This window comes from Acomys russatus, chromosome 5 (genome assembly GCF_903995435.1).
Source record: "Acomys russatus chromosome 5, mAcoRus1.1, whole genome shotgun sequence".
In the NCBI taxonomy this organism is placed as follows: Eukaryota; Metazoa; Chordata; class Mammalia; order Rodentia; family Muridae; genus Acomys; species Acomys russatus.
The window spans coordinates 42,524,986-42,551,673 of record NC_067141.1 but is presented as its reverse complement, the minus strand read 5'-3'; the positions used below and the strand labels follow the sequence as shown (position 1 = coordinate 42,551,673).

General features: G+C 40.7%; 1 protein-coding gene across 12 annotated transcripts in view; it reads right to left on the bottom strand.

Moving 5' to 3' along the window:
* Trpm3 (transient receptor potential cation channel subfamily M member 3) overlaps nt 1-26,688 on the bottom strand; it is a 903,922-nt gene that overhangs the window by 232,294 nt on the left and 644,940 nt on the right. For all 12 annotated transcript variants that reach the window (XR_007830652.1, XM_051146249.1, XM_051146245.1 and 9 more), the window contains exons 2-5: nt 20,705-20,784; nt 19,295-19,499; nt 5,933-6,146; nt 2,398-2,522 (exon numbers count right to left, since the gene is read on the bottom strand). Coding sequence is in view for 11 of the 12 variants with exons in the window: in XM_051146249.1 (XP_051002206.1) it covers nt 2,398-2,522; nt 5,933-6,146; nt 19,295-19,499; nt 20,705-20,784 (624 nt within the window). In the remaining variant the exon portion in view is untranslated. The remainder of the gene's footprint in view (nt 1-2,397; nt 2,523-5,932; nt 6,147-19,294; nt 19,500-20,704; nt 20,785-26,688) is intronic.

The following is a 26,688-nucleotide window of genomic DNA, read 5'->3' as shown; positions in this document are numbered from 1 at the left end:
GAAGCATGCTGCCCAGGCTATTCTCAAACTTGAGATTCTCCTGCACCAGCCATGGACCGGCATGTCTGGGTTTATCTTTTAGTAAGACAATTGCTTTGACTCTAGTGGAGGACTTGACAACAAACACTATTATAACCAAGGAGCTTAGTAAATCCCATGCATACTCCAGCTCATCAGCTTTGGGAGAGAGTATAAAGCAGCAGAGTGATCAAAATTCAATAAACTCCAGTCACAAATTTATTGAAAAAGCTAGACTACACTTATTTTTTTTCAGTGCTCTGTGTAATCTGCCATTTTAATTTCCATTGAATAAAGAAACTTTAACTATTTATCTTTTAAAAATACAGTTGGCTCATGCGAGTGGCTTATACATACTAGTGGGTTCACATGAAGTTCTGTACGTGTTTATAGCATAGACTGATCAAATTCAACTCCTCCTTTCCAAACATTCATTCTTCCTGACTCTCGTAAACATTCTTATATCCACATTTTGAAAGCTTCTTCACATGAGAGAGACCATGTGTGCTTGTTTTCCTGTGTCTTACTTATTTTACCTGATGTCACCAATTCCATTTTACTATAAATGACAGAATCTTTTTCTTTATGGCCAGGTAATAATTAAATATATATATATATAATACATATTATATAGGAAAAATTATATATATTTATCTGTATATATAAAGAGTTTATAATATATCCGTTGTTGTTCACTTTACATCCCGATTGAAGCTCCTTCCCTCATCACTTCCCAGTCTTCCGTAAGACGCCCTGTACTCCACCTGGAAGTTTGGCTGTGAGTCTCTGTATCTGTTTCAATTCCCTGCTTTGTATAAATTATTATAATATATATAATTCTTATTCGATCGTCTGTTGCTGGGCATCCAGGCTAATTCCCTATGTGTTGCGGATAGTGTCCCTTTTCTCTGGATATATACCTACATGTGGGATAGCTGGATCCTCTAGTATTGAGGAACTTCTATATGGTTCTGTAAAATGGCTGGAATAATTTACTTTAACATCACTAGTATATGAGTTTCACTTCTGCATATTTTTTTCAGAATTTGTTATTTATTTTATAATACTCATTTTCATTATAGTTGGAATTTACGTTTTCCTGGTGGCTAATGCTGTTCAGTGTTTCAATTTGTTAATGGATTACTTTTCCATTTTAAAGTTAGATGTGTTTATGTGCCCCTTTAAGCTTCTATGTATTGTAGCTATTACTCTTTTGTCAGACACGTAATGGCAAATATTTTCTCTTATTATATAGGTTGCTTCTTCAGCCTGTTGCTTCTTTCCTGTGGAGATACACGTTTGATTTCATGCCAACTAGAAAAGTTTTGCTTTTGTTTCCTGCAATTACAGGCCCTCTGCAGAAAACCACTGCCCTTACTGGCACCTTGAAATGCTTTCTCTTTTTCAAATGCTTGTGGCTTCAGATCTCATATTCATGTCTTTGATCCATTTCAATGATGATTTCCCCCTTTTGTCGAAAATAGATTCTTTTCTCATATTATATATTCTGATTACAGTTTTCTGTCTCTCTACCACTCCAAGTCTCTCTCTAGGTCCCCTTTATCTGGTTCTATCTCATTAAGGGTCCATTTTGAATCCTTTGGAGACATGCAGTCTTCTCAGCACCATTTCTACAAATGAGCATCGTTGGTTGGTTACATGTGGATACATGGCATCTCTGTTCAGTTCTGTTGGGCCACTTGTCTCTTTTCTATGCCAGTGCCATGCTATCTAGGACACTGATGTTCCACAGTAGATCTTGAAATCAGATATTGTGGCATTTTCAGATTTTATCTCCTGAGGATTGTTTTTACTGCCTTAGGTCCTGTGGTTCTGTATGGACTTTAGAGTCATTATTTCTATCTCTCTGAAGAATGTCATTGACATTTTAATTTTAATTTTAATAGAGATTACATTGAGTGTAAGGACATTTAAAGACTATTAATCATTCCAATTCATATCACAAGAAACACTTATATTTTTAAAGTCTTCTTCAATATATTTCATCAGTGTCTTGTAAGTATTATTGAGGTTATTCACTCCCTTGGTTGTTTATTTCTCAGAATTAGTCACTGCACTGTCCAGAGTCTACCCATCTTTTGGGCTCAAAGATTACATGCCAGATGAGGCTCTTTTTGTGTTGCAATACTTATCCTTCATCTAGGGCATTTAGGTCACAATCAGTCTGGGATACTGCCAACACCCCAGTTGGGAGAATTGACAGGGACTTTATCTAGACAGAGTTTGGAAACCAAGTAATCATTTAGTAAACCATTCATAATACTAGTTTGACTTTGAGAGACAGACTCAAAAGCATCATCTTGTACACATTACAGATGCTAGGAGCAGTCACATACTAGAGCACTCCTCAGGACTTACATCTCTTCCAATCAGGTCCTCCTGGTTTTCCACAATTCCCCAGGGGGCGATACCTATGGTACATATCTTCCCTCGAGACTTAGATGCATGGTCCTTCAAGGCATCTCCAACATGACGAATGACACCTAGAGGAAAAGATAGAGGTATTAACTTTATCTTTTAAGGACAGTGACCTTTCTATCATTCTTCAGGAAATTAATGAGTGCCTTTAACCTTGGGGGAATGTGTTAGATATAAGATTTTGACATATTTCTATAAAACCCCCACAAATTCAAAAGAGAATTCATGAGAGTGGCTATAATGCAGATATATTTGTTAGAGCCAATATAAACTCAAATGATGAATTTATTTAATTGATATGAGAAAACAGAGAAGATCTAGTGTCTATAAAGAGTAAGTACAATTAGAGGATGCTTTTCTTGTAAGCATAGTGAGTTATTAGCATCTTGAATCCTTGGAACAAAAAGCACAAAAGCTAATCTATTCTACAGTCTGTGAAGAAATTAGGGTCATTTCGATAGTCACTTACCTATGCTTTTATTAACCTCAATTTTCTCTTCCTATTTATATTATATATGGTGAAAAGCCTACTAGTAATGCTGTCTTACTCAATGGCAAATTTATGCTAAAATGTATAAGTGCATCTTTAATATTCATCATTCTATTTGTTTCCTCCTCCTGTTAATGATTGTCTCATAATTAAAAGCAAGGAAATTCAGAGTAGAGCACTTGGGAACCCGATCTTGACTTTAAGAAAGCATTTAAAGAGTATACAATTTCTAATCCTTAAGTTACCTTCTTGAGCAATCCTTTCTATACAGGACTCAAGATACAGTTTCTAAGACTTTAGACTTATCAGTGTTCCCATTTCCCAGGAAGCACACATTCTCAGTGCCATCCCTTCTATGGACATTAAGCTGGATGCATTTCCTTGCACATATAGCAGCTTTTGAGTCCTTGAGAGCTCCATGTTTCCCTGCCACATCCGCTGGTGATGCCTAACAGCATGTGAGACGTGCCTCCTAACAGGAGGTCAGGATGGTGAGTGTGTTACTCAGTTTGTGGATTCCAAGAGACTGTCTGACTCTAAATAAGGGCTCAGAAACCATGCACTGACCATGTGGAATGCACCAAGCAGCATCACCATGGAAATATCATACAGGTTTCAGTAATAGAACTGTAAAGTAGACATGAGACCAAATAAAGACTTAAGCACTAATGCACAGTGTGCTGTGCGGTGAGCCGGGGAAGATGTCCTTTTCACCTACTGGCTTGTCTGTGCATCATCTAAATGAAAATATTGCTGAATATAACTTTCAGACAAAAAGAGAGTAAATCCATAAATATTAATGTTAATATGCAAAACACACCAGGACTGGGTTGGAGAAGAAAATTAACTTTACAGTATGCCTCTCTGTCTGCCATTGTTTTCTCTACCTGATACTAGCTTTAATAGCCGTCATTAAAGTCTCTTACTCTCAACCTGAGATGAGCTGTTTGGTTTATGTATTTAGGATGTCAATGCTTTTCTTTCCATGCCTTTGATTGCATTTCACAAAAGAAGACAAAAACTAGCAATCCAACTTTCTAAATACAGAAAATTGCTTAGAATTTCTTTTGAGCCTTGCACTGGGTGGGCCTCTCTACACCAGGAAAGCAAAAAACTAAATAATTACAAGCCAGTGTTTCTACTTAGCGAGGAGGAAAATGTGGAGCCTAAAATCTGAGTAGCCACTAAGATTGCTCTTTACAGGATCAACAGTAAGAGCTCACTGAGCAGGTCGGTCAAAGATGCTGCCAGCTGATGATAGACTGGGCTGGGATTTCATAACACAACACTGGGTGTTGACTGTGTACACAGCCCACTGCCAAACCATGCCTGTGTAGCTGTGTATTGACTGCTCGCAAAGTCTAGCTCTGTAGAACATTTTGTAGTTTTTGTGTCACTCAAACATCATCCAAACTAAAATTTAATTGCTAGGGTACTTTTGTTGTTTTGGGACATCTAGTTCTTTCTCCTGCTTCCACTCTCACTATCCTGGAACTCACTGTTATAGACCAGACTGGCCTCAAACTCACAGAGGCCTGCTGAGTTCTGGCATTAAGGGAATGTGCCACCACACCTGGCATTGGTACACTTTTAATAGGAATTTCTGATGAAGGATAAGAACATTTACTCCATCACATACTAGTTATGGCCTGTAGATAAGAACCTACCTGTGAGTGCTTATTAGAGTTCATTTGATGACGTGCCTGTATCATAATATGGAAATGTATATGGCATGCAGGTAAAGGTATTTGGAGTCCATGGAGGTTTGGACTTGATCATCTTTTGATGTAGAATGTGTTAAGAAACATTTAACAGGATCCAGTTACATGGATCCAGAGAGAGGCTCAGTGGTTAGGGCATGTACTGCTCTTGCAGAGGCTCTGTGTTTGATACTAAGTACCCATGTTGGGCAATTCACAGCTGCCTATAACTCCATATCCAAGAAGGATTCAGTAGTTCTGGCTTCCGAGAGCACTACGCATACGTGCACAAACTCACTCTCAGATACACATGCATACATATCTTTAAAAATAAAGAACTTACTGACTTTATAATCCATACCCCATATGGAAACGGCAATTAAAAAAAAAAAAAAAAAAAAACCCTAGGGCTGCAAAGATGCCCAGTGGATAAAGCAACTGCCATACAAGTGTGAGGACCTGAGATTGAACCACCAGAGCCCCTGTAAAAGCCAGGGACAGTAATAGTGTGAGCATCTGTAGCATGCCTATAGAAATGAGTGGCAGAGGATGAAGAGTCCTTGGAAGCTCATAGGCCAGCTAGCCTGGTGTTTACAGCACTGAACAACACAGCAAGGTGAAAGGCAAGGACTAACCCCTGAAGTTGTTTGATCATGTAGTAGTCATGCCAGGTGGTAGTGATGGCATATACAATATCACACTTTTACAGACACGCACACGCACACACGCACACACACACACACACCACTTATATACACATATACACTCCCACACACTACTAACACACACACTCCCACATGAACACATACACACACACTCCCACATATACCACTCACATAAAACACACACACACACACACACACACACACACACAGACACACACACACACAAAGTTATTTGGTACCAAGCTTGAAATTGCTTAAATCACAAAGGCAGACATTCCAATTTAAAACAAAAACGTATTCTTTAAAAAGTTGGTGGCTACTTACAATAATCGCCCTACTAAAAACATCTTGTGAATTTCTATTAGTCATTTACACAACTTCTGCCATCCATTAAATAGTAAAACTATTCCTCATATGCAGTTCTTCTTAGTTGAAAAGTACCTGTATAGTTATCACTCAGGCAAAGGAAGGAGGAAACACAGTAAGAGGAGGGATGAGCAAGAGGGTGGGCATGTATGAGTAGAGATGAGGTAGAGAAATATGGATGTTTTCAGCTTGAGGCAAAATTATTCTAGACACAACATCATTGCAGCTGCCCTTTTCCTTTCCACTCAAATTACCTGTGTTGACCCCTCCAGTGAAGATCCACGCTCCGGTTGTCATGGCGGCTTTGATTAGCCCTTTCCCAAAGACTTGCTTGAGTTTGGGCTGGAGTTCAAAGTTCTGCAGGCCTCCATGCACAGAGATGAGAAGTTTGGGAAGTTCCAGTTGCCATTCCTTGGTCATCAGGTGCAGCAAGAGATCAGGCTTCGTATCAAAAGATACCCGGACATACTAGAATAAAGACAGACAATTAGGGAGGCAGGCAGGGCTGCCTGCAGCTATTTGTCATTTGTGGCAGTTGTATGTCCATACTTGAAGACCATGTCTTGTGTGAAATCAGGTACGTTAAGGAGAAGGAATCATTCCTTTACCAAAAGAGGCCTCAGGAGACAAAGGGATTCTATTTCTTAAGTTTTTATCAAAATTCTGAGTTACTGGCAATTTGAAAATTATTTGATTTTTTTTTTAATAAAATATAGTTTAAACACAACTTCCCTGGCAAACTCTTCACCTAAAACAAATCATGTCGACATTTCACCATTGTTTACATTTATAAAATGATTAAAATATTTCTAGTATTTTTAACATGATTGATCCCTTTAAATAAACTAGATGTAGGTATAACTATGCCTTTGTGGTTTTTGTGATCCTGTTGTGCTTTGAGGTTCCAGAAGACTCTAAAATTCTATATAATACAAAGAAAAATGTAAAGTCAGGCAATAGCAGGTTATCGGTATCATCCATCTATCTATCTATCTATCTATCTATCTATCTATCTATCTATCTATATCTTATCTATTTGTGTATTTATGCATCTATCATCTCTCTCTATCTTTCTATCATCAATCAATCAATCATCTCTATATATTTATTTAAGTTTATGAGACACCGGGTAGCTATACCTGGCCTAGAACATGTTGTTCAGAGCAGGCTGACTACAAACTCACAGTGATCCTCCTGCCTCTGCCTTCTCAGTGCTGAGATTAGAGAGGTGCACCACCACACCTGGCTCAAATGTTTTATCTTTAAAAGACAAGCGACAGAGGACACGCCAGCTGTTCTGTAGTTTAAAATGAAAATATATAGTAGGAATCAAGGTAGACTCAGCAGGAAGTTCTTTATATAAAGAAGTATATACAACAAATGCTATAAGTACAATTATATGTATGTATATACACACAGAGAGACAGACACACAGACAGACAGACAGACACAAAGCTTTTAGTTTGACTACATAGTTGATATACTAGGCAATAATAGAAAATCCCTTGACATATACTATTAACCTGGTATGAAATGCAAGGATATTCAATTTGAAAAGAAAGCCTGCTTGGGGGCACAGATCAGGGCAGGATCTGAGAGGCTCTTCCAAGCCCTGCAGCCCTTGAATATCTGACCTGATTATTTTCTGCAGTATCAGGGAGTCCTTTGGGGGTCCCACAGAAAATTGGTATACATCAAATGCTCAACTATGAAATGTTAGGAAAAAGTCCTAAGAAACTTTATAAGAGGAGGCTGCGGGATAACTTGCTCACTGCAACCATGGAAGGCTGAGGTAGGCTCTGAGTAGTCTGAAAAAAGACTTTCAGTTGGTTATTTCTAAACACAAGCAGTGCCTACACAAGTTTGCCTTCGGTACTCTTGCTGTGGTTTGGGATCTGGAAAGCTAATGTCAATTATTTTGTTTGAGTAATGGCTCCAGATAAGAAGCAAACACAGACCCTCTGTGAAGGAATGTATAATAAATTCAGGTTGGAAATAATTGCCATGGGAACAGATGGCTAAGCTAGACCCTCTAAGACAGTGAGATGGTCCCAGAATACAAAGCAGACACATTCAGCATCTTATATATGGATACCAACACAAGGAAGAAGAAGCTGTAAGGAATGACCATAGACAATTGAAAGCCTAGAACAGAACTTTTAGAAATTAAAATGTAATGCTGTAAATGAAAATTTGCATGCAAAAGGATATATTGACAATGGTTCTTAAAAATTAGCCATATTCAGCCTACAACAATGAAGGTTTGGAAAATATACAGAAACAGCAACCACTAAAGATGGTTGGGAGAGGGAGTTAGAAATTCTAGCAGATCATGAAAGAGGCACTGCCTGATGAGGCATTGACAGAACATTTCCCAGAAGTACTGAAGGACACCAGCTCTCAGGTCCAGGAGCTCAGTGGATCCTAGGAAGGATAGAGAACAGGCAACCTCAGTCTTGATATCACTGAAAGCACCCCAAGATGCCTGGGTATAAAAAAGTACCCCCAGAATGGCCAGGTGTCAGAAAGCAGCACTCCCTGTAGACTCTAGGCTGGAAACCCATCCTCAACATCAGCAAAGGAAGATAAAGCCAAAGAAAATGAATGACCTGTGGGTCCGGAGCACCACATTTTCAGGAATGTGACATGTTTTCTTTTCTATAGTAGGAGAAAATAATAGTAATTTTATGAATGTTAACACTGAGTTGCCCTCTGTCCGTTTTCACTGAAGTAAAATTGAAGCTTACATGATTCAGACCGATGATCTCACACACAAGGTGGAATGTTAGTAATTAGTAGCTACATGGTAAATATACAAATACACATTGGTTGCACAATATAAAACAATAGCCATGCCTAATTTATAGTGTAAAGGTATAGAATAATACATCAGGTAATGCATTAGTAATCAAAATTAAGTCATTCTTAAGTGCATATTACATGGGGGTTAGACCTCAGTTGGTAGAATGTTTCCCTAACGCTCTTGGTTTGATACTTAAATACCACATAAACATGATGTGGGGCCGTATGCCTGTAATCCCAACCTTTGAGGGGTGGAAGCAGATGGATCAGAAATTTGGTCCATCCTGAAGTATGTGAGATGCTGTCTCAGAAAAAAAGACGGACAGAAAGAAAATAACAAGAACAAAACTCTTTGCTGGGTCCTTGAGATGACTCAGGGAAGAAAGGCACTTCCTTGATACCAAGCCTGTGGACCTGAGTTCAGTTCCTGGGACCACATGGTAGAAGGAGACTATCAACTCACACATGTTCTCTGTATGCCAACTATGGCCCATACACATGTGCACATATTCACGCATATATACACACAGACAACATTAAGGGAAAATCAATTAGGATTATAAAAAATGGTTGCATGCGGGAGAAAAGAATTGATTAACAAGGTTTGTGGCACATTACTGTCATCAGTACTTGTAAGGTGGAGGCAGGAATGTCAGGAGTTCAAAGGCTAGCCTTAGATACATAGTGAATATGAGGCTAGCTAGACTTTATGAAATCCTGTCCAAAATGCAAAACCCCACAAATTATTCACTACCTTTGGGTGTGAATTACATTCAACTCTATTCTGTCTGTGTGTCTCTGTCTCTTTGTCTCTGTCTCTCTCTCTGTATGTGGTATATGTGTGTTCATATTCATTTGTGTATACACGAGGGTACACAAGTGTGGACCAGAAGTCAATTTTGAGTATCTTCCTATCTTTTTATTTATTTTCTACATTCACTAATTAAATTATTTTGTGCACATGTGTGCTGCATGCATGTGTGCATGTATGTATGTGTGTGCACATATGTGTCACAGTACAGGTGTGGAAATTAGAGGACATTTGGGGTGTAGATTCTCACTTCCCACCATATGGATCCCAGGTGTTTAATTCAGCATCAGACTTGCCAGCGAGTGCTTTTATCTATCAAATCATTTTGCCAGTCCATTTGTCAAGATCTCTCTCTCTAGAACTCTCTCAAGAGCTCACTGGTTTGGCTATACTGGCTGGACAGTAAGCCCAAGGAACCTCCTTGTCTCTACTTTTCCAGTGCTGGGATTCCTGGTGTATGTTATTCCAGCCTCTTTATGTGGGTGCTATTGAACTCGAGTTTTCATATTTGTGTAGCAAGCACTTTACCAGTTGAAAGAAATTCCCAACCCCTACAGTTCAATTTTCCCCTCCAAGGTTAGTACCAAGGCCCACATGTATGTTGACTGACTTACATACTATATTACAGTCAATTTTAAACAAACAGTATACTAAAATAATCACAAAAGCATAGCACAGAAAACACAAAGACTGGTAAAGTAGCCAGTTATCAAGTATTATCTGTAGCATATTACTATGTTTTGTTTTTTGGTTTTTTTTTTTTTTGCTTTTTAAAAAATAGGCCTGGTAGGGTAACATAACCACACACACAATCAATCTGCTGCTTTTTGACATTTGTCCTTCATCACTCATGCCACTAAGCGGTAGGAATCTTTGAGCTCCATTGTGTGTGGATAAGTCCAGCATCATACGGGTGGCTTTCTGTTGGCTGAAAGGTCCCTCTGTGGAGCCCGACTTCTGCACTCCACGTGCACATGTGCTAAGTGCGTTTTGTGTTCCAGCTTAGATTCTCCCTCAACACTTGCAGAAAGCACCCATGATGTTCCCATGCTTGCACTGCTAGTACGGGGGTCATGAGCAGCTCTGTACTCTAGCTTTGACTCTACAGCCTTCTCTTGACATCAAAGATAGAACTTCCTCTTACTCCTCCTTTTCCTTTACATAAACCAACTAGTCTCCAAGTCCTAACGAGGCATTTCTCAAAATGGTGTTTTCAACCAGACCTGGTCTTTGTTAGCAGCGTAGTCTGGGTTCTGGCACAGCCTCCTGACTTCCCTGGCTCACAGATCTCTATGAGACAGATGCCAGCAGGTCAATGGGCTGACTTCTTTCTGCAGAGCACTTTGATCATGCATGCTACTTCTTAATTTAAATCATTACATCTTTTGTAAACTCCCTATTCGGGCTAGTAAGTTTCCCCTTACTTTGATCTTACCTTCTCTGGTGACATCCTTTTCCCTTTACTGTGCATCTGCCTAGTGCTGATCCCCTCCTAGGTAAGGCACTCCTCCCTGTCACTCACAGAAACTATGCTCATCGTACAAAATCTGGCTTCAGTCCCAGTGACTGCCTCAGGCTGATGCAGTGTGACTCTTGATGAAGCCCAGTGGAATATTTTTTTTTCTGGATGTTTCTTTTATGTGCCATTTTATCTCCTGAGCAATGGGCCTTTGAGTTCAGGGTCTAGTTGAGCTGCCCATGGTTTTTGGTAAACCTTTTCAGCATTGGCTGCAGAGTAGCCATGGTATTATGAGAGATAATTATGCAATCATGGGCCTCTGGAGATCCTCTGCTTCAATTCTTCTGTTTCTAGCTCCAGGCAAGGACTCATAGGGATATCACTGTTATCCAACAGTCATTTACACCATTATTACAGCCATATTGTTAAGGCTGCAATGAACTCTGAAGGCTATAGATGGGTTGGGTCTCTTAACCTTTAAAATGTAAAAGTCATATGATAGGCAAGCTAGTGAAAAATGCAGGTTCTGATTCAATAGGCCTGGGGTGGGGCTTGGATGTTTTCATTTATAACAGCTACCTGAGGTACACATAGATGTAACTCCTGCCCAGATTTTTTTTTAAAGGTGGCCTTGTATAGCCTCAGTGGAAGAGGATGTACTTAGTCCTGCTGCAACTTGATGTGCAAGGGCAAGGTGGTACCCATGGGGGAGGTCCTCTCCTTGCAGAGAAGGGCAGGGGCAATCGGAGCGGGGATGGGGTGGTGGTGTAAGGGTGGGACTAGGAGGAGAGGAGGGACGAGGCTATGATCAGGCTAGTGTGATCAGGATAGTGTGATTAAATAAATAAATTAATGAAAAATACAAAAACAAAGAAAGACCTAAACGGTGTGTGTATGGTTTGATTGTGCTGTTACGTATTTACGTTGACAATGTCATCTTCAATGCAGCAATTTGGAGGGATGGGGCCTTTAAGAGATAGTTAGGTCAAGAGGACACTGTCTTCCTGAACAGATTCATGCTCTTGTTGCGGGAGTGAAGGCCTGATGAAAGAATGAGTTTGCTCTGCACACCTGGTGTGTGTGTGGGGGGGTGGGAGGTAGGGGTATACACACAAACACATCTTCTTTCCCTTACACGTACTGCAGTGGGATGACACTGAAGTATGGACCTCGCTGGCAGCAAGGCCCTAGGCCCTGGATTTTCTGTTCCCTAGACCTGTAAAATATGAGAGTCTGTGCTTTATAAATTTCTTATCCTCAGATGCCATGCTACAGCAGCACAAGGAAGGACTAAAGCAATGCGTCTGTTATTCAGCTTGGAGCCAATGAGAAGTGAAGTACACTTAATTTATATGAAAGCAAAGAGATGATGGGGAAGAAATAAACCACGATAAATGAGAAAGTAGAGTTGATGTGCTGCTCAAGGCGTCTCCACTAACAGTACCTGTGTAGGCCAGGACTAATTCTTATACAGAGAAATGCAAGATTCTGTACAGACCACACCTAACAATCCTGAATGTCAGATGAAAATCACAATGGCTTTCTAACTATTGCCCATCATCTACAACTTATTGTGCCCTTCTCTTGCAGAATAAAAGGTAAGTATTTAAGTAAATCAACAAGCTACATTTTATCATTTTGTTTAGAAAACCGACTAAATGGTTTGGGAGGTAAAACTGTTGTTAATATCCTGGGTTAAACATAATTTTAAGGTTATCTTGAGATTTCAATTAAACAGAAATTTTTAATGCTATATTCCTATATATGTAGAAATCAGACCTGTTGAGTTAGCAGCTCAACACACATAGATAATTTTGCCCAGAGAAATTAATCAACCCTTATTAAGTCATTAATGTGATTTGAAATTAGGAGCTCTTTGGGTTGTCATGATAAGTAATTATTATTATTTTTTACTTAGGGGCAGGAGTGGGCACATGCAGTGGTGTATGTGTGGAGGTAAGAGGGCAGCTTGTGATAGCCATATCTTTCCTTTTACCATGGAATTGAACTCAGGTCTTCAGGCTTGACCTCAAGCACCTTTACTCACTGAGCCATCCCATCAGTCTATGATAAGAAGGTGTTGATATCTATTATGTGTCTATGAATTGCTAAGGGTTCATATTGCAAATAACAAGACATCTCCCTAGCATGCATTTTAAACGTGGTCACCTAGGCATTACTTTGGCTTGGTGCTCTAGTTAGAAGTTTCCAACTCACTCCATTATCAGATGCCAACAGTATTGGTCAGTTGAACAGTGAGTACCTTCTCTGGTAAATGAGACCAATCCTGACCACTGAGCAGGATACTACAGGGACTAAACCATGGAAAGTGTAATCGTCAGGAAGCTCCAGTAGTGCAAAGTGGGCAAATATTACTCATATTCAATGCAGACATAGCATGCTTGTGTATAACTGATCCAAGTCACATGTTTTTCAAAATTGACTTTATTTTTCACTCGGGTCTCCCTTGCCCACCATTACTATAGGCCTTTAGGTCCCTGGTTGATCAAGAGAGAAGCTGAGATCAAGTAAGGCATGCCTCTCTATGATTATCTATACCTTTCTCTTCATGCTGTTAGCTCTCCTGTATGGCATGAGGAGGCTTGTTCACAGCAAGTGGATGGCTTTTGGAATGTTCTGTGTAAGATAGAAGCTAGATTTAGCTAAAAATTATATAATTTTATATGTTCTTAAGACAGTGAAGGTCAACAAATCCAGCATTATTTTCACACACACACACACACACACACACACACACACACACACACACACACACACACACTCTTTAATTTTCAGACAACAAATTAGAAATTACATTTTGTGAGACTTGGATAGGAAATAAGAGTGTCTCCTCCATTTGAATGGAGAGGACTCTTGTAACATAATCTCTAGGGGTTCAGCTGTGACTGGTCTTGGGGTTCCTTTTCTGGGCAGGGGATTTTCCTACGGAAGTGGCTATAACCGCATCATTGTTGCAAATGCTTATGTTCACCTATAAATGCTATGGAACTCTTCGGGTGTCACCAGGCCTAGGGTATTGTCAGCTTCTCTTCTTCTCTTCCATCCCATCTACAGGGGCAAAAGCTGCGGGGTGAGGATACAGCCATCACTACCTAGAGCAGATGGAAGCTGTTTCCCCAAAGAAAGAAACAGACAAACTCCTTAACCGTCTATTGGCATTCTTGACTTGAGCTTTGCAGAGCATTTTGTTCTGCTAATTCATTAGTCACCTCTTTAGCCTTAGAATTTTATGCCTGTAGCTTCTCCCAGCTCCTTTAATGAAAATGAAAATGGGCTGCAGCGCAATAAATCTGGCTACCCTCCTGGAAATGTTCGATGACAGAGCCTCTCCTTTCACTGCAAAGCCATCGTTAATTCTTACAAAGAACCACTTGGTACTTCTTAAGCAGTGTTTGTTCTGATGCATGGGCCTGCCATTGCGAAATCTGTTTTAACAGTCTTGGCAATGCCTTTCCTTCAAGCTCACAGTGGAAAATGTATCCCATTCTCCACTCTGTTAAGAAATGTGGCAGCCATCAATTTATTTCCTAATTTCTGTAGCCACATATAAAGGGGTACTTGTAATTAAAGCTGCAGGCAGGCACAATATGCCACATCAGAGATAATTCTGCTGATAGCAGCTTTCCAAGCCCACAAAGCCTTTGCTTTGCATCCAGAGTTGAATGTTTATGGTGATTCAGTTGACATAAAAATCTCACCAGAAAGAAAATATTTGGAGTAGCATTTGATGCATTCAAACAAATTCATTCAAATTTTTAGTTTGGTGGCTCTGAAAACGTGGGAAATCCAGGTGTTATTATTTTTGTAGTTTCCCAGTGTTAGATATCAGGTGCTTATTCAATTAATGTTGATAATGGGAATCTTGATAGAAATAATATATGTCAATAAGCACATACAGGGATATGGGGGATAGTCTATGGAATTTCTTTCAGAATTATTTAGCACAGCGTTTTCTAGAAGCAAAGGAGTGGGATGGTTTTGTGGAAGACATTTCAGCCTCTCCTGGTTTCCAGACATATAATTATAATAGGAAATACCAACCATATATTCTACCTTAATTCTTAATTTCAGACAGAGCATCTGATCCTATTTGCCAGCTCAGCAGCCTTTTGGACCACAAGGTGCAAACTAGAAATCAGTGGGGGCAAACTGGAAATCACCTCAGTTTTATCAGGTGGTGGGAAGCTTCGTGCTAGCCACGGTGCAGCGATCGGCTGTTTGTGTGTTTGAAAAGGAGGTCATTTAGTCATGTCCTACTTGGCATGTGTCAGTCAAAGAGTCCCAGATCAAATTTGCAGAATGAAAAGAGAGACAACTTTTAAACCTCAAATTCAGTCCTGGAAGCTCCCTCAGAGTACATGGGTACAAATGCTAAGCTAACAGGGGAACCTCCCTACCATGTGGTCCCCTCTCCCAAAGCTCTGCCAGCAAGGCTTTCGCCTTTGTGGTCTTAATAGTTAGAGCTCTCAGCGTGAAACAAGGGCTAGGGTGATTTTCTAAATTGTATGAAAACTGTACTAAGGGACTCTACATGATCTAAGAGGCAGAGTAAATAGGAGAGAAGAGGCGGAAGAGAATTATGGGCTGGCATGAAAGGTTTAACTTCATGTCCTTAATTAGGTTTAGTCTTACCTGGCCCACAAGCCAGCGCAGCATTAATTAGAAGAGATGATTTGTAAATAAGTGAGTCTGTATTCTGCTCACTTTGTAAGTCATGAGGGAGCCCTCAATAGACCAGGATCTCCAAGAACCTCACCATGTCTGTTGACAAGGCCATCTTGCTGTGGCTTTAAGGCAGTTTGTAAATTATGAGATCTGGTCCTCAGAGAGTCCAGAGTGGTTTCGGGCTTGTCATCTGGTAGGGTGCATTTTGGGAATGGGAAGGAAATCAGGCTCCTTCCCTCACTGTCAGCTTGGATTGGCTCCTTCCTGTGTCCTAGTTTCTCTCTGCAAAGTGCTACTTTTCCTGGGGCTAGTTAAGCTTGGACACTGAGTTATGAATACCACCAAGCCCTTGGAAGAACTTGGCAGATGATTCTAATAACGTAGGGTGTAATTTTACAAAGACTACTCCCCGCCCGAAGCTTTAAAGCTTAATTAACCTCATTAAATATTAGTGATTTAAATATTCTGCTACCAAAATTATAAAACCCTTCTAAAAAGGTAGAAGCACAGTTGTAATTAGCTTCCTTTCAATCACCTCCAAATAACTTCCAAATAAAACAGCGATGCCATCTGCTCTAGGCATACATGGCAAAGAGAATAGAGAGCAGAAAGGGGATTCTTAGGAGGCTGGGTTCAAGAACTTCCGCTGGAAAAATATTTCACTTTCTCAGAGCTTCAATTCACTCATCTATAACATAGGTGGAGAGGATGAAGATTAATTTTTTTCAAGGCTGGAGTGGAATAACTATGGTACTTATATAGCCAATGGATGAGACTCCAGATGTGGATCTTAGATACAGCCTTTTGTAATGACCTTCACTGTTATTTTGTGCCCCCCAAATCAAGAACCACTGATAATGATCCCTTGAGTGTCTTTGAGGCTCAAAGGTCTGGGCTCTACTGCTGTCCCCATATATGTGGTAGGACAGATACTGAGATATGGCTCTCAAGTAACTGGAGGCATTTTAGTAATAAGTCTGTTCCCGTGCTGCCTGCCTCACTGTGTACAGTCTACCTTGGCATTTGGAAAATGCTAGGGCTATAACCCAGGCTGCCTTCAAGGAAAATGTTAATGTTATATCTTACCTTAAAAATAGTTTTTTCAACTAAAAGTCAGTCTTGCTCCTATAGTGTTCTGATGACTTCGCTAAAAATCACTTCAAGGACTCCTTTCAGAAGTGCGGGCCCTGAGGCACAGTAAGTTTACTGGCCTGTCTAACTGTAGTTTTGGGGAATAATTAACCATACAGTACTCCCATGAAGACTGGCTTCTTTCGCAGGCAGTGGTTGCCAAGTCCTTCTGTCCAAACTGCATGCTGGTTTGCTCAAGAGGTTGAGAAGCAACGGAGGCTCAGGTTGGCAAGCTTCCATTCCTCTGCCTCATAAAACGAGGCCTCTGGCCTGACAGCACCACTTCTTTGTTTAAACAGGAGAAGCAGAGTAACTCCAGGGCAAGCTTTCAAAGTGCACAAGATGCCCGTTTGTGCCTGAATGAATGCTGGGGATTTCCACTCACTAAATACTCAAGGGCAATGAATAGAAAAAACTAGTCTTCATTAGGCTAATTAGGCTTGCACAGAAAGAAAGGGTTGCCCTTAGAGTGACTGCCCTGAGACCACCTGGGGACACTCTAGCCTCAGGGCCAGCATCATAGTATGTGGACGACAGTCACCAGTGCTCAGAATGGTAGTGATTAGGGTCCACTTCCATGAGTTCTTTACAGTTGAAGACTGCAAGGTAGCCCTGTGGTATATGTACTTGCCTACCATGCATGAGGCTCTGGGTTTGACCACAGCTCTGAAAAAAAAAATCTTGAATAAATGTGGAGGAAGTGAAAGCTGAGGGGACTGCAGAATACTTGTTTGCTCCTTTATGATCATGACTATTATTCATTAAAGAAACTGTTGAAGTCTTTTGCTGAACACTTTGAAGGGCACATACTAATAAACTCATTTTGTGTTTGCTCTCCAGGTTTCTATGGTTCTCTTAAACCCACGAGAAATTTTCAAGGGATGAAAACAATTTCCTATAGAGGAAGTTAAGCAACAAAAGAGCTCCAGGCTGTGCTCATTCTAATGTCACAGTATAGCTGCTTAGCAACGGAAGTGGGCAAGGAGTAAGGTGGGAAGGACTCCAAGTAAAGGGACCCATTCTGATTGGCTGGCATAAGTGACTGCTGGGGCCAGACAGAGTGTGGACATTGGCTCATATACCTCCAGGTAGCTTTCCTGATGGTGACTGTCACTCATGCCATCTTCACAGAACAGATTATGGGCACTCGATGGCTGATGCCCCTATGGAAGTATTCTAGCGGACCTTTGGGCTTTTAGGAAGTACTGGAACCTGTTCCAGTGACCCATCTGTGTCATTTTCATACATATATGGAGCACTAACTGTGGATCTAGTATCTTTTATACTCACAGACATCACAGATGGCAGCTTTGCCAGCTTTCTAGGCAGAACCCTTGAGGCTCCTGTAAATTAAATGGCTGAGCAAAGACAGGCAGTGAGAACTTGTCTAGTCCTCTGACTTCAAGAGCACACATCAATTTTGATTGATTACAAAGTTTCTCTCGGTGCAAAACTTTCAGTAGCATTAGCATCAGGCGCCATTCAAAGCTCTTAACACACAGAAAGACTGTTAATCCCAGAGACAGTCTTCTGAAGTAGACTGAAGTAGATGTTACTACCCGGTTTTACACTCAAGGAAAGTAAGGTACTAGGCTTAAATTGGACAGTCACACACCCGGCAAGTGGCGCCACCAGAATATGACTAAAATGCCAATGGATTTCTATTCCAAGGCCAGCAAGTAAGATACAGAGTTTGACCTTTCAGAATTATATTCAAGTATTGACTGAGAATGTAATTTAAACTATATGAACAAATAGAGGCATGCATCAAAGGAGCATCCTTTAAAGGATGACTCCAATGTTTTTTCAATTTCTCTTAGAACCTAGGGGAAATAAGAATATTAATAATGTCAGGTAAATTAGCTCACACCCACTGACATGTCCAGCACTGTGTTGATGTCTTACACCTGTTATCCAACTCTTTCAACAGCCAGAAGCAAGCTTGCTGAAATATAAAACTTCTAGAATTTTCAGAACACACAGTACATATTTAATTCTTCCAAAAGTCACCTTAAGAGAAGTCCATGGGAACTGTAGTTTAGACATGACAAAAATTCTATATACTTCTCAATTTCTCACTAAATATATTTTCCTTATCTATTGAGAATATTACTAAGCCAACTCCTTGGAGAAAAGGTACCTGGTATGGGTTACAAAATCTCTGTCAAGACAAGGAAGGAAACAACTTGAGAAATGCTGCCAATAAAACAAAATAGAAACCTAAAGAAAACATTCTTTTTCTCTCCAAAGCTGGGGTAAAGGATTTAGAAAAAGGCCAAGTAGACGAGACACAGAAAATAACATGGAAAACTGTAAATAAGTATAGAAAATAAGCCAGGTTCAGAAAGACAAGTACCACATTCTCTCTCGTATGTGAAAGCCAGAAAGCGGTGGAACTGAATTTAAGAGTGGTTGAAAGAAGAATATGATAAAGATGCTGGGAGAGGTGAATAAAGTGATGGATTTGGTTAATGTCTATGCATGCACATATGGAAACAACACTGAACCACATGATCATATACAATGATACAAATTAGCCAGAATAAAAATCAACTTATCATCTGATCTCATGCTAATGGTTTAAAATGTCCTGGGAAGGTTTTCTTTTCTCTACTTTAAAGTGAGAAGGGTCATGCTAGCCTGGAACCTATAGCCCAGGATCTTAGCTGTTTCCTTACACAGGGTGTGAAACTCTGTGTGGGAATGAGTGACTGGCTCTTTTATTACCATGGCTTTGTTGGAATGGCCGCCTCCTTGGAACTCAATGGTCCCAAAAGCATCTGTTGGGCTGAGCTGTGTGTGTTTGCTGATGGACCACTTCTCAGACTGGATGTCATTTCGGGAGAGGCGGCTCTCGTTTTTCTCATTCTGAAGCACAGAGATACTGGGAGTGAGTCCGACATGCTGGCCTATTAGGCGCCCACAGCAACACCTACAACATGAGAGGTTAAAGTAAAGCCCTTGCATCAGCCACGATTAGAGTACACACTCAGGCAGCCCATTAGAGGAATCCACAGACCGTGCCGACCCATTCCAGGTAAGTGGCAAGTGAAACCCCAGAATTCAGCCTTATCCCCACGGCACCCCATTTACTGCCCTTCCCCACCACCCACTTTATCTATTTCAACAACTCCTGTCCTTTTCCACCTGTACCTTTCACTACTTGGCCTATTGTTTGGGACAGGGCAATTATGAACAAAAGTTCTCTAGCTGTTTCTACTTTTAACAGCTCCCATCTGTCAAATCTTCATGGAGGATGCTGAAGAGCTCGGAGGGAAGAATTTTAACATGGACATTTAAATGAGGAATCTCACTCATATGTGAGTCACACCCAACATATCTCCGACTGATATTTGCCATCAAATATTCAATTCTGATAATAAAAATCTATAGGTTCCTCCCCCGCTTTGGAGAAGTAATGAAAAAAATGGAAACATAAATTTTATTCCCTCTGTCATCAAAATATCCACATGTTATAATGACCACTATTACAATTAGGTATAGTACTTACACACACACCCACCATTCTCTTAACACTAATAATTTAGGATTCACCGACGACAAAAATTTGCAGTGTTGAAGGTTAGGCAATGTATCCGAGGTTATGTATCTAGTCTATGGCTGTAAAATCTGTATTTGAAGCCATCTTTTAAAATTGCCCATTCAAAATGACATTTCCAGATGACAGTGTACTATTTTAGCTGATCTTCATGAAGGTAACTACAGTACCAAAAATATGCCGAGGAATCTTAAGGTCTAAAACCATAATTAATCTGTTGGGAGCCTTTTCATTCAAAACTGTTTATTTAAAAAAAAAAAAAACTATAGCAGGACATGTAGGTACAAATGAAGTAGTCTGACAAAATATTTATGTGGGAAATTAAATATTAGTAACAAAAATATAGTATACTGTTATATAAAGCAATCAGCTCTTTCTGTGATAGTGGATCTGTCCCTCTGTGTACAGACACTTAGCTGATGAATTAATGACAGCTGTGGCATATTAAGCAGTATATTTGCTTCAATAATATATTTAATTTGACAGTGGTTCCCTTGAAGTGGGTAGTAATTGCTATGGTACTCTATCCCCATAATTATTACTTCACACTCTCAATACATTAAAGACAAAAGGATTACCTATGGGGGTCTTTGGTGCTGGGTATGATGTGCACACATTCTCTTTTATAAAATGCTCTTTCAATCCAGGATTTCTGAGCCTAAAAAGGAAAGAGAGAGAAAGAAGAAAGATGAACATAAAATTTAAATCTTTTTGGCTAGGCAGCAACATCAGGCAATCACACAGTACACTAGTATATCATAAATGGATTTCATAGTGCATGTCATCCAAGCAGCCAGCCTGCTAATTGGGTTAACATCATAATATTAAGAAGTTAAGAAAATAGGTTGGGAGAAGTTTTAATAAGAGGACTATAGACATGTTCATTATGGCCTTTAATGGACAGAAACACAAAGCTATTCACAGAGAAAATGAAGTCGAAGGAACAGAACATGACATTTACATAAAAGCAAGATTCAAAAGTCAGAACAAATACATCTAATTCAGTGTTGGGTTTTCACGGTCAAGGCTCCCATTAGATGTTTCTTACAGAAGGAAAGGAAGATGGCAGAGGGAAAGCCTAGCCTCAAATCCCTGCTATACCACTAAGACTACTAACACCCGAGTTTGTAATACAGAACAGAAAGGGAGCAAAGGAAATAGGGAGACAAAGCAGGTCAATGTAAGCAGAGCCCTAACACTCCCACGGAATTCTTGGAAAGGAAATGGGTACATTCCCCCCTCGCACTTACATATATACAAAAAATACGGCTTCTTGGGAAAGGTACTCTTGAGCGCATTTACCCAGAAACCATGCCATTGAGATTTGGTCCTAGGTGGACAAAAGATGTTTTGTCAAACTGAAACATCTCCTCCCCTCCCCCCACCCTCCCTGCGACCCCCAAGCAGTGTCTATCCTGAATGTATAAGCTATGGGCTGTAGACCAATTCATCCCACCATAACTGTGAATGAAGACCCACACATTTGTAGGTCATGTCATAATACCAAAAGCCTGGGGACCCCCAGACCCCTTCCATCAAAAGCATTAGAAACAGTAGAGAAGTCTCCACTATACCCACTAAGCTTCTCAGATGAGTCCTCTCCTAAGTACTTAAGACAGAAATTGTTGGAGCAAGTCTTAGCCATTTCATATGGCACTATCTCACTGTCACCCTAAATCTATATTGCTAAAACATGCTGGCCTAAGGCTGTTCACTTGGCCCATGTCAGTCACTGGTGGAAACTGTTAGCAGCGCCTGCTTGCCGGATGTGATTGGCCCCGACTCCCTGGATACATGGTGCTATTCAAGCCTCATGAGGTCTGGTGTACACTCACTCCTTTGATCTTACACAATGAAGGTCTGTTTATGCATGTGACATCCATAGCAATAGTTCTTTAATACTTAAGATAATGCGTATTCTACACACGGCGACATGGAGGATGGTTGAGTGCCATCTAGGCACTGTATTCTGTTTCAACAATGATCACAATCAGGCCACTTCATTTTTGTTTTCCTTACATTGTTCTTATTTAAAGGAGCAGCCCACACTTCTCAAAGGTCTCCAGGTCCAGGTGAACCTCTGCACACTCATGCACACAGAAGGCATTTATATATATTTTTTAAGCTAGACATGAAAAAAAAAAAAAAAAACAATTCTCACAGGGTCTCCTTAAACCAGTAGGAAAAGCCACTGGCTCCATCTTTGCAACAGAAATGAGCTCAGCAGCAAAGATAACCAGTCTTTATCTTTGTAGGAAGCCTGTAAATTAAACTATTCATAGCCCATGGTGCTGAAACACTGAATACTTTTGATGATGTTATCTCTGGGCAGAAAGAGGTAGGACACTCCTGATTAGACATTTGAAACCCACTTTCCCTACACCTTGGGGAGCAGCAAAGAAAGAATGTACTTTTGTATCCTATCCTGGCTTAGCCTTCAAAAGAATCTTTGCAGGGGGCAGGGGGGAGAGGGAGCATCTGCCTGCGTCAGTGAGTGCTGGCTGGCGTTCCAGGAGAGTGAGCTGGGAGAGCAGCATGTGTGGGGTGCAGAGTCCACAGCTGACAAAGGAGCATGAGGAGGACTCTGGTAGACAGGGCAGCTAGGAGTTCTTTTATCCTCCGTGTTTCCCCATCTGGATACTGGGTACAGCAATAATGCTGGATACATTGGGCTATCGTTATTTGGGGAGTCCCATGAATGACTTCATGAAGAGAGACTGGTCTTGGCTTGTTTGTTTATTGAGACAGTTTCTCATCCTGTAGACCTGGCTAGCCTGGGAATCATTCTGAATCCTAGCTGGTGTTGAACTGGCAGCAACCATTCTCCTGAACTTTCCAAGCACTGAGAGTAAGACATGCACCATTATGTCAGGCTTATAGCCTGATTCTGATACTGTAAATTCGTTGGAAGGTAATATAAGGGTCCTACAAACTATTTGTAGCAATGGCCACCCCTATGTTTGGATTATAGTGCACTGGACTGGCCACTAATGAGATAGGAAGAAAAGTTACTTGCCTCATGTATAGCATGTAGATCCTAAGTTACTATGGGAAGTTTTGTGATAATCAGACACACGTAGCTCATAGTAGGAGTTCAGCAAGGACTCACAGTGGCTAACGTGTGTTAAGGGTCCATTATGTGCAGGACCATTGCTACATCCACTTTATCGGTGCAGAAATGGAGCCAGAGAGATACATCAAATGAGTTCCAAAGCCACAGTTTGATTTTGAATAGCCTTTCTCCAGGATCTTTCCTCTTACTCATTGGATACATTGCTTTGCCAGAGGAGACAGTACTGGTTCTGAATGTTCTTTATGCGTGCAGTGCCATCTGAGATGCCTGGGACAATTTCTGTGTTTGGATCACACTGGACTCCTAGTGTCATGCAGGAAACCGGTTCAGACTTGTTCCTTCCACCTCTTCGTCTCCAGTCCAGCTCTCTCTCACACATAAGGGTGGGGACTGGGTGTGTGTGAACTGTTCTTCCTCTAATGGATGGGATGCTACTTTAGGAAGACCACAATGTATAAGGGAGAAGTTAAAAGGGGGTGGGTGGGTGTTATAATTTCTGCTGCAGCAAAGAAATGGAATCACAACAGGACTTTAAGTTTGAGAATATGGGGGTTCCATGCCAGATGAATCAGACTCTTCAAGGATGCAGTTGTTATTTCAATTTGGGAGGTCCTGCAAGCTTCAGTAAGACAGTATGTAGAAAAATTATTACTTATGGTTGGTCTGTCTGTTAGTCTTCAGTGGCAGGCAGTTTGACTGGTGTGCAACTTAATTACATTCTCAAAGAATAAGTGCAGCCTCTTTGTAAGTGAATGGATGAGAATCTACTGTTATTAGCAGATTAATCAGTTCCCTTGCCAAGGCACAATTGGGAGGAAAAGAGAGGTGAGGTAAAAAGATCTTTCCATCATTCATAATAAACCTTGACTCTTTTTATTTATGAGTCAAGTATAATTCATCATAGGAAGAATGAGTGCATAACGATGACTTAGGAATTTTCCAACTTATGCAGAATTCACTTTGCTCTATTGTGGGATTGGCTTTATTGGACATCTATTTAGGTTGTTAGTGTGAACAGATATTCTATTTAAAAAGGTTTTTTTGGTAAGGGCATATTTTCATGTATAATCATGATTTAACTTGTTGCCTAAATACATTCCTTTTTTCTTTTGTTCTTTCTTTTATTCTTTTGAAAAACTCCACATGAAGCTTTGAACTTTGCTTCAACACCCAACTAAGTTAGCACTGAAGGATTCTCCTCATTGTTAGAAAGCATGACATAAATCTGACACGCATTTCCTGCTGGCCCTTTAAATCTCTTCTAATGCAAAACTTTACTGGAGAGTTGGCCCTACTAGCTTTGCTTTGCAATTATGCCACAGAAGGCTCCTGTCCTCCTAGGGAAGGTAGGTGCTATTGGCCCTCAACAAATCACTTCTGTATATACTTTTCTGGAGAAAGAATGGTCAAGTAATCACGCTAACCTTGTCAGGGGCTATTAATCTTCCTTGTCTTTTTGCACTGTCAGCCATGTATGGTGTGTAATAGGGAAACATTTTCAAAGGCTAATAATTAAAGGACATCTTTTTCAAAACATAAACAAGAACATCTGCATTTTGAACAAGGTATAATGGTTACGAAAAGGAATAAAAGCAGGAGCTATTTCTGAAAGTTAATCAATAAAACATCAAGATGAAAGAAGGCAAAACAAACCCATAAATATTGTCTTATACAAAAGACGCATTAAGTCGTTTCATTTCAACAGGTTTTACTCCCCTTCACCCAGTAGGCTCTACTACTGACAATAAAGCTCCAACAACTCTGCTCTGTCTTCTTTACCTCCCTACCCGCTGCAGACTCCAGGCTTTCTCCAGAAGGGTAGTACAAACTTAGCAGCTCAGTAACCTAGACAGGTAATCCCAAGATGAAAAAGAAAGTATATGACCCTTCGCGACACAAATTACAAGGAACACCGCTCTTTGTACTGCCAGCCACCACATTTTCTAGTTTCAAGAGGCCGCCACACAGTCTTCATTAGAACAAAATATCAAATACACATTCATTTCCCCTTCTGCTCTCTCTCTCCCCCCTCTCTGTGTTCCTATATTCTCCCTCCAAGTCCCCACATCCAACACGGACAGGTCAAACAAGAGAAAAGTTAGCTTAAGTTATTTACCTGCGCACTGACTCTGGCTGGCAGCAAGGCAGTCCCCCTGCACAACTCCTGTTGCTTTCATTTTGCTGTGACTGGGGCTGGCCATCCCGTTAATAATGCTCGGATGACCGCCCACTGGAAAAAAGTCACTTGCCAGGCTCTTCCCCCAAGAGACATTTCAAGTAAGCAATGAACTTGGGCAGGCTGGCCCCTTGGAATGTGCTGGTGCTCCGGGATTAGCCTCGCTAGGAATCCCATGGAAGGTCCCCTCACAGTCTTCACACACTGCTTGATTTGAACACCTAATCTGAAGCCAGAAGAAAAACAAATCCCCGGGGGAGATCGGGTTTAACCAGCACAAGTCCTAACTGCTCCCCACACCGCCCCCACCTTTTCTTTTTCCATTTATAGAAAAAAACAAAAAAAGCTTGCAAGAGTGTGATAAGGTGCTCTGAGTCCTGAAAGTTCAGCTTTGGAAAGCAAATCTCTCTAAAGAAACAGTGTATTAATGTTCCCAGTAGTTTGAACACACAAGAGGCATTGTTCCCCCACCACACAGAATGGAATGGTAGTATTTCTTTAAAAAAAGAAACTGCTAAAAACCTCAGTGTTTCAAGGGAACCCTGTGGTCCCCAAACATGAGCCTAAGCTGGGGCTGGCCAAGGAGCTTCCACAACTAGATGTCAACAAAACTTGTCTGAGCACACTTCTCACCCACAGCCTTGCCAAGCCCAAATACACAAGAGACCTGCAGTCCCTTTTTCCTGTAGTGAAAAGCAAGGAGCTGAGTGCTCCAAGGCTGTGGGTGCAGATGGAAAGTGAAGAAACTGTGCTGCGTCAGCTGAGAGTCTTCACTCAGAAACACTTGCTGGCATGTGGACTCCTAGAGACTGTGCTTTCAAAGATCACCCACGAGGGAGGGAATGCTCTTGGTGATAGATATTAAGCAGGTAAACAAATACAGTAGGGGAGAAGAGAGTTCAACTTTCAGTAAGTCAAAGAGATTCTTAAGAAGTGAGTGAGTAAACATTACATCTCTTTCCAAGGGTGACAGTCAACTGAGAGGTGGCACCCTTCAGCAGTAAATACTCAGTCCGGGTAGTGGGCCTTTGCCTTTCATTTTCCTGTTATCTTGTGACAGAGTGAGTAAGTAATGTGTGTCATGTGTCAGTGGTAGCCAAGTGATTTATTCACACTTGGATTAGCTCTTGAACCAGCCATCTTTACTGTCTGTGCTCTTTACAGGACTGATGGCCACATTTGCTGGTCTTTTGCTTAACCAGAGTTTCCTGAGAGACAAGAGACAGTCACCTGCCTAGTGCTTTTTCAATGGATGAAACATGGTTAAAAAAAAAAAAAAAGACTTAAGTGAAAAACTGCACCATGCCTTAGCA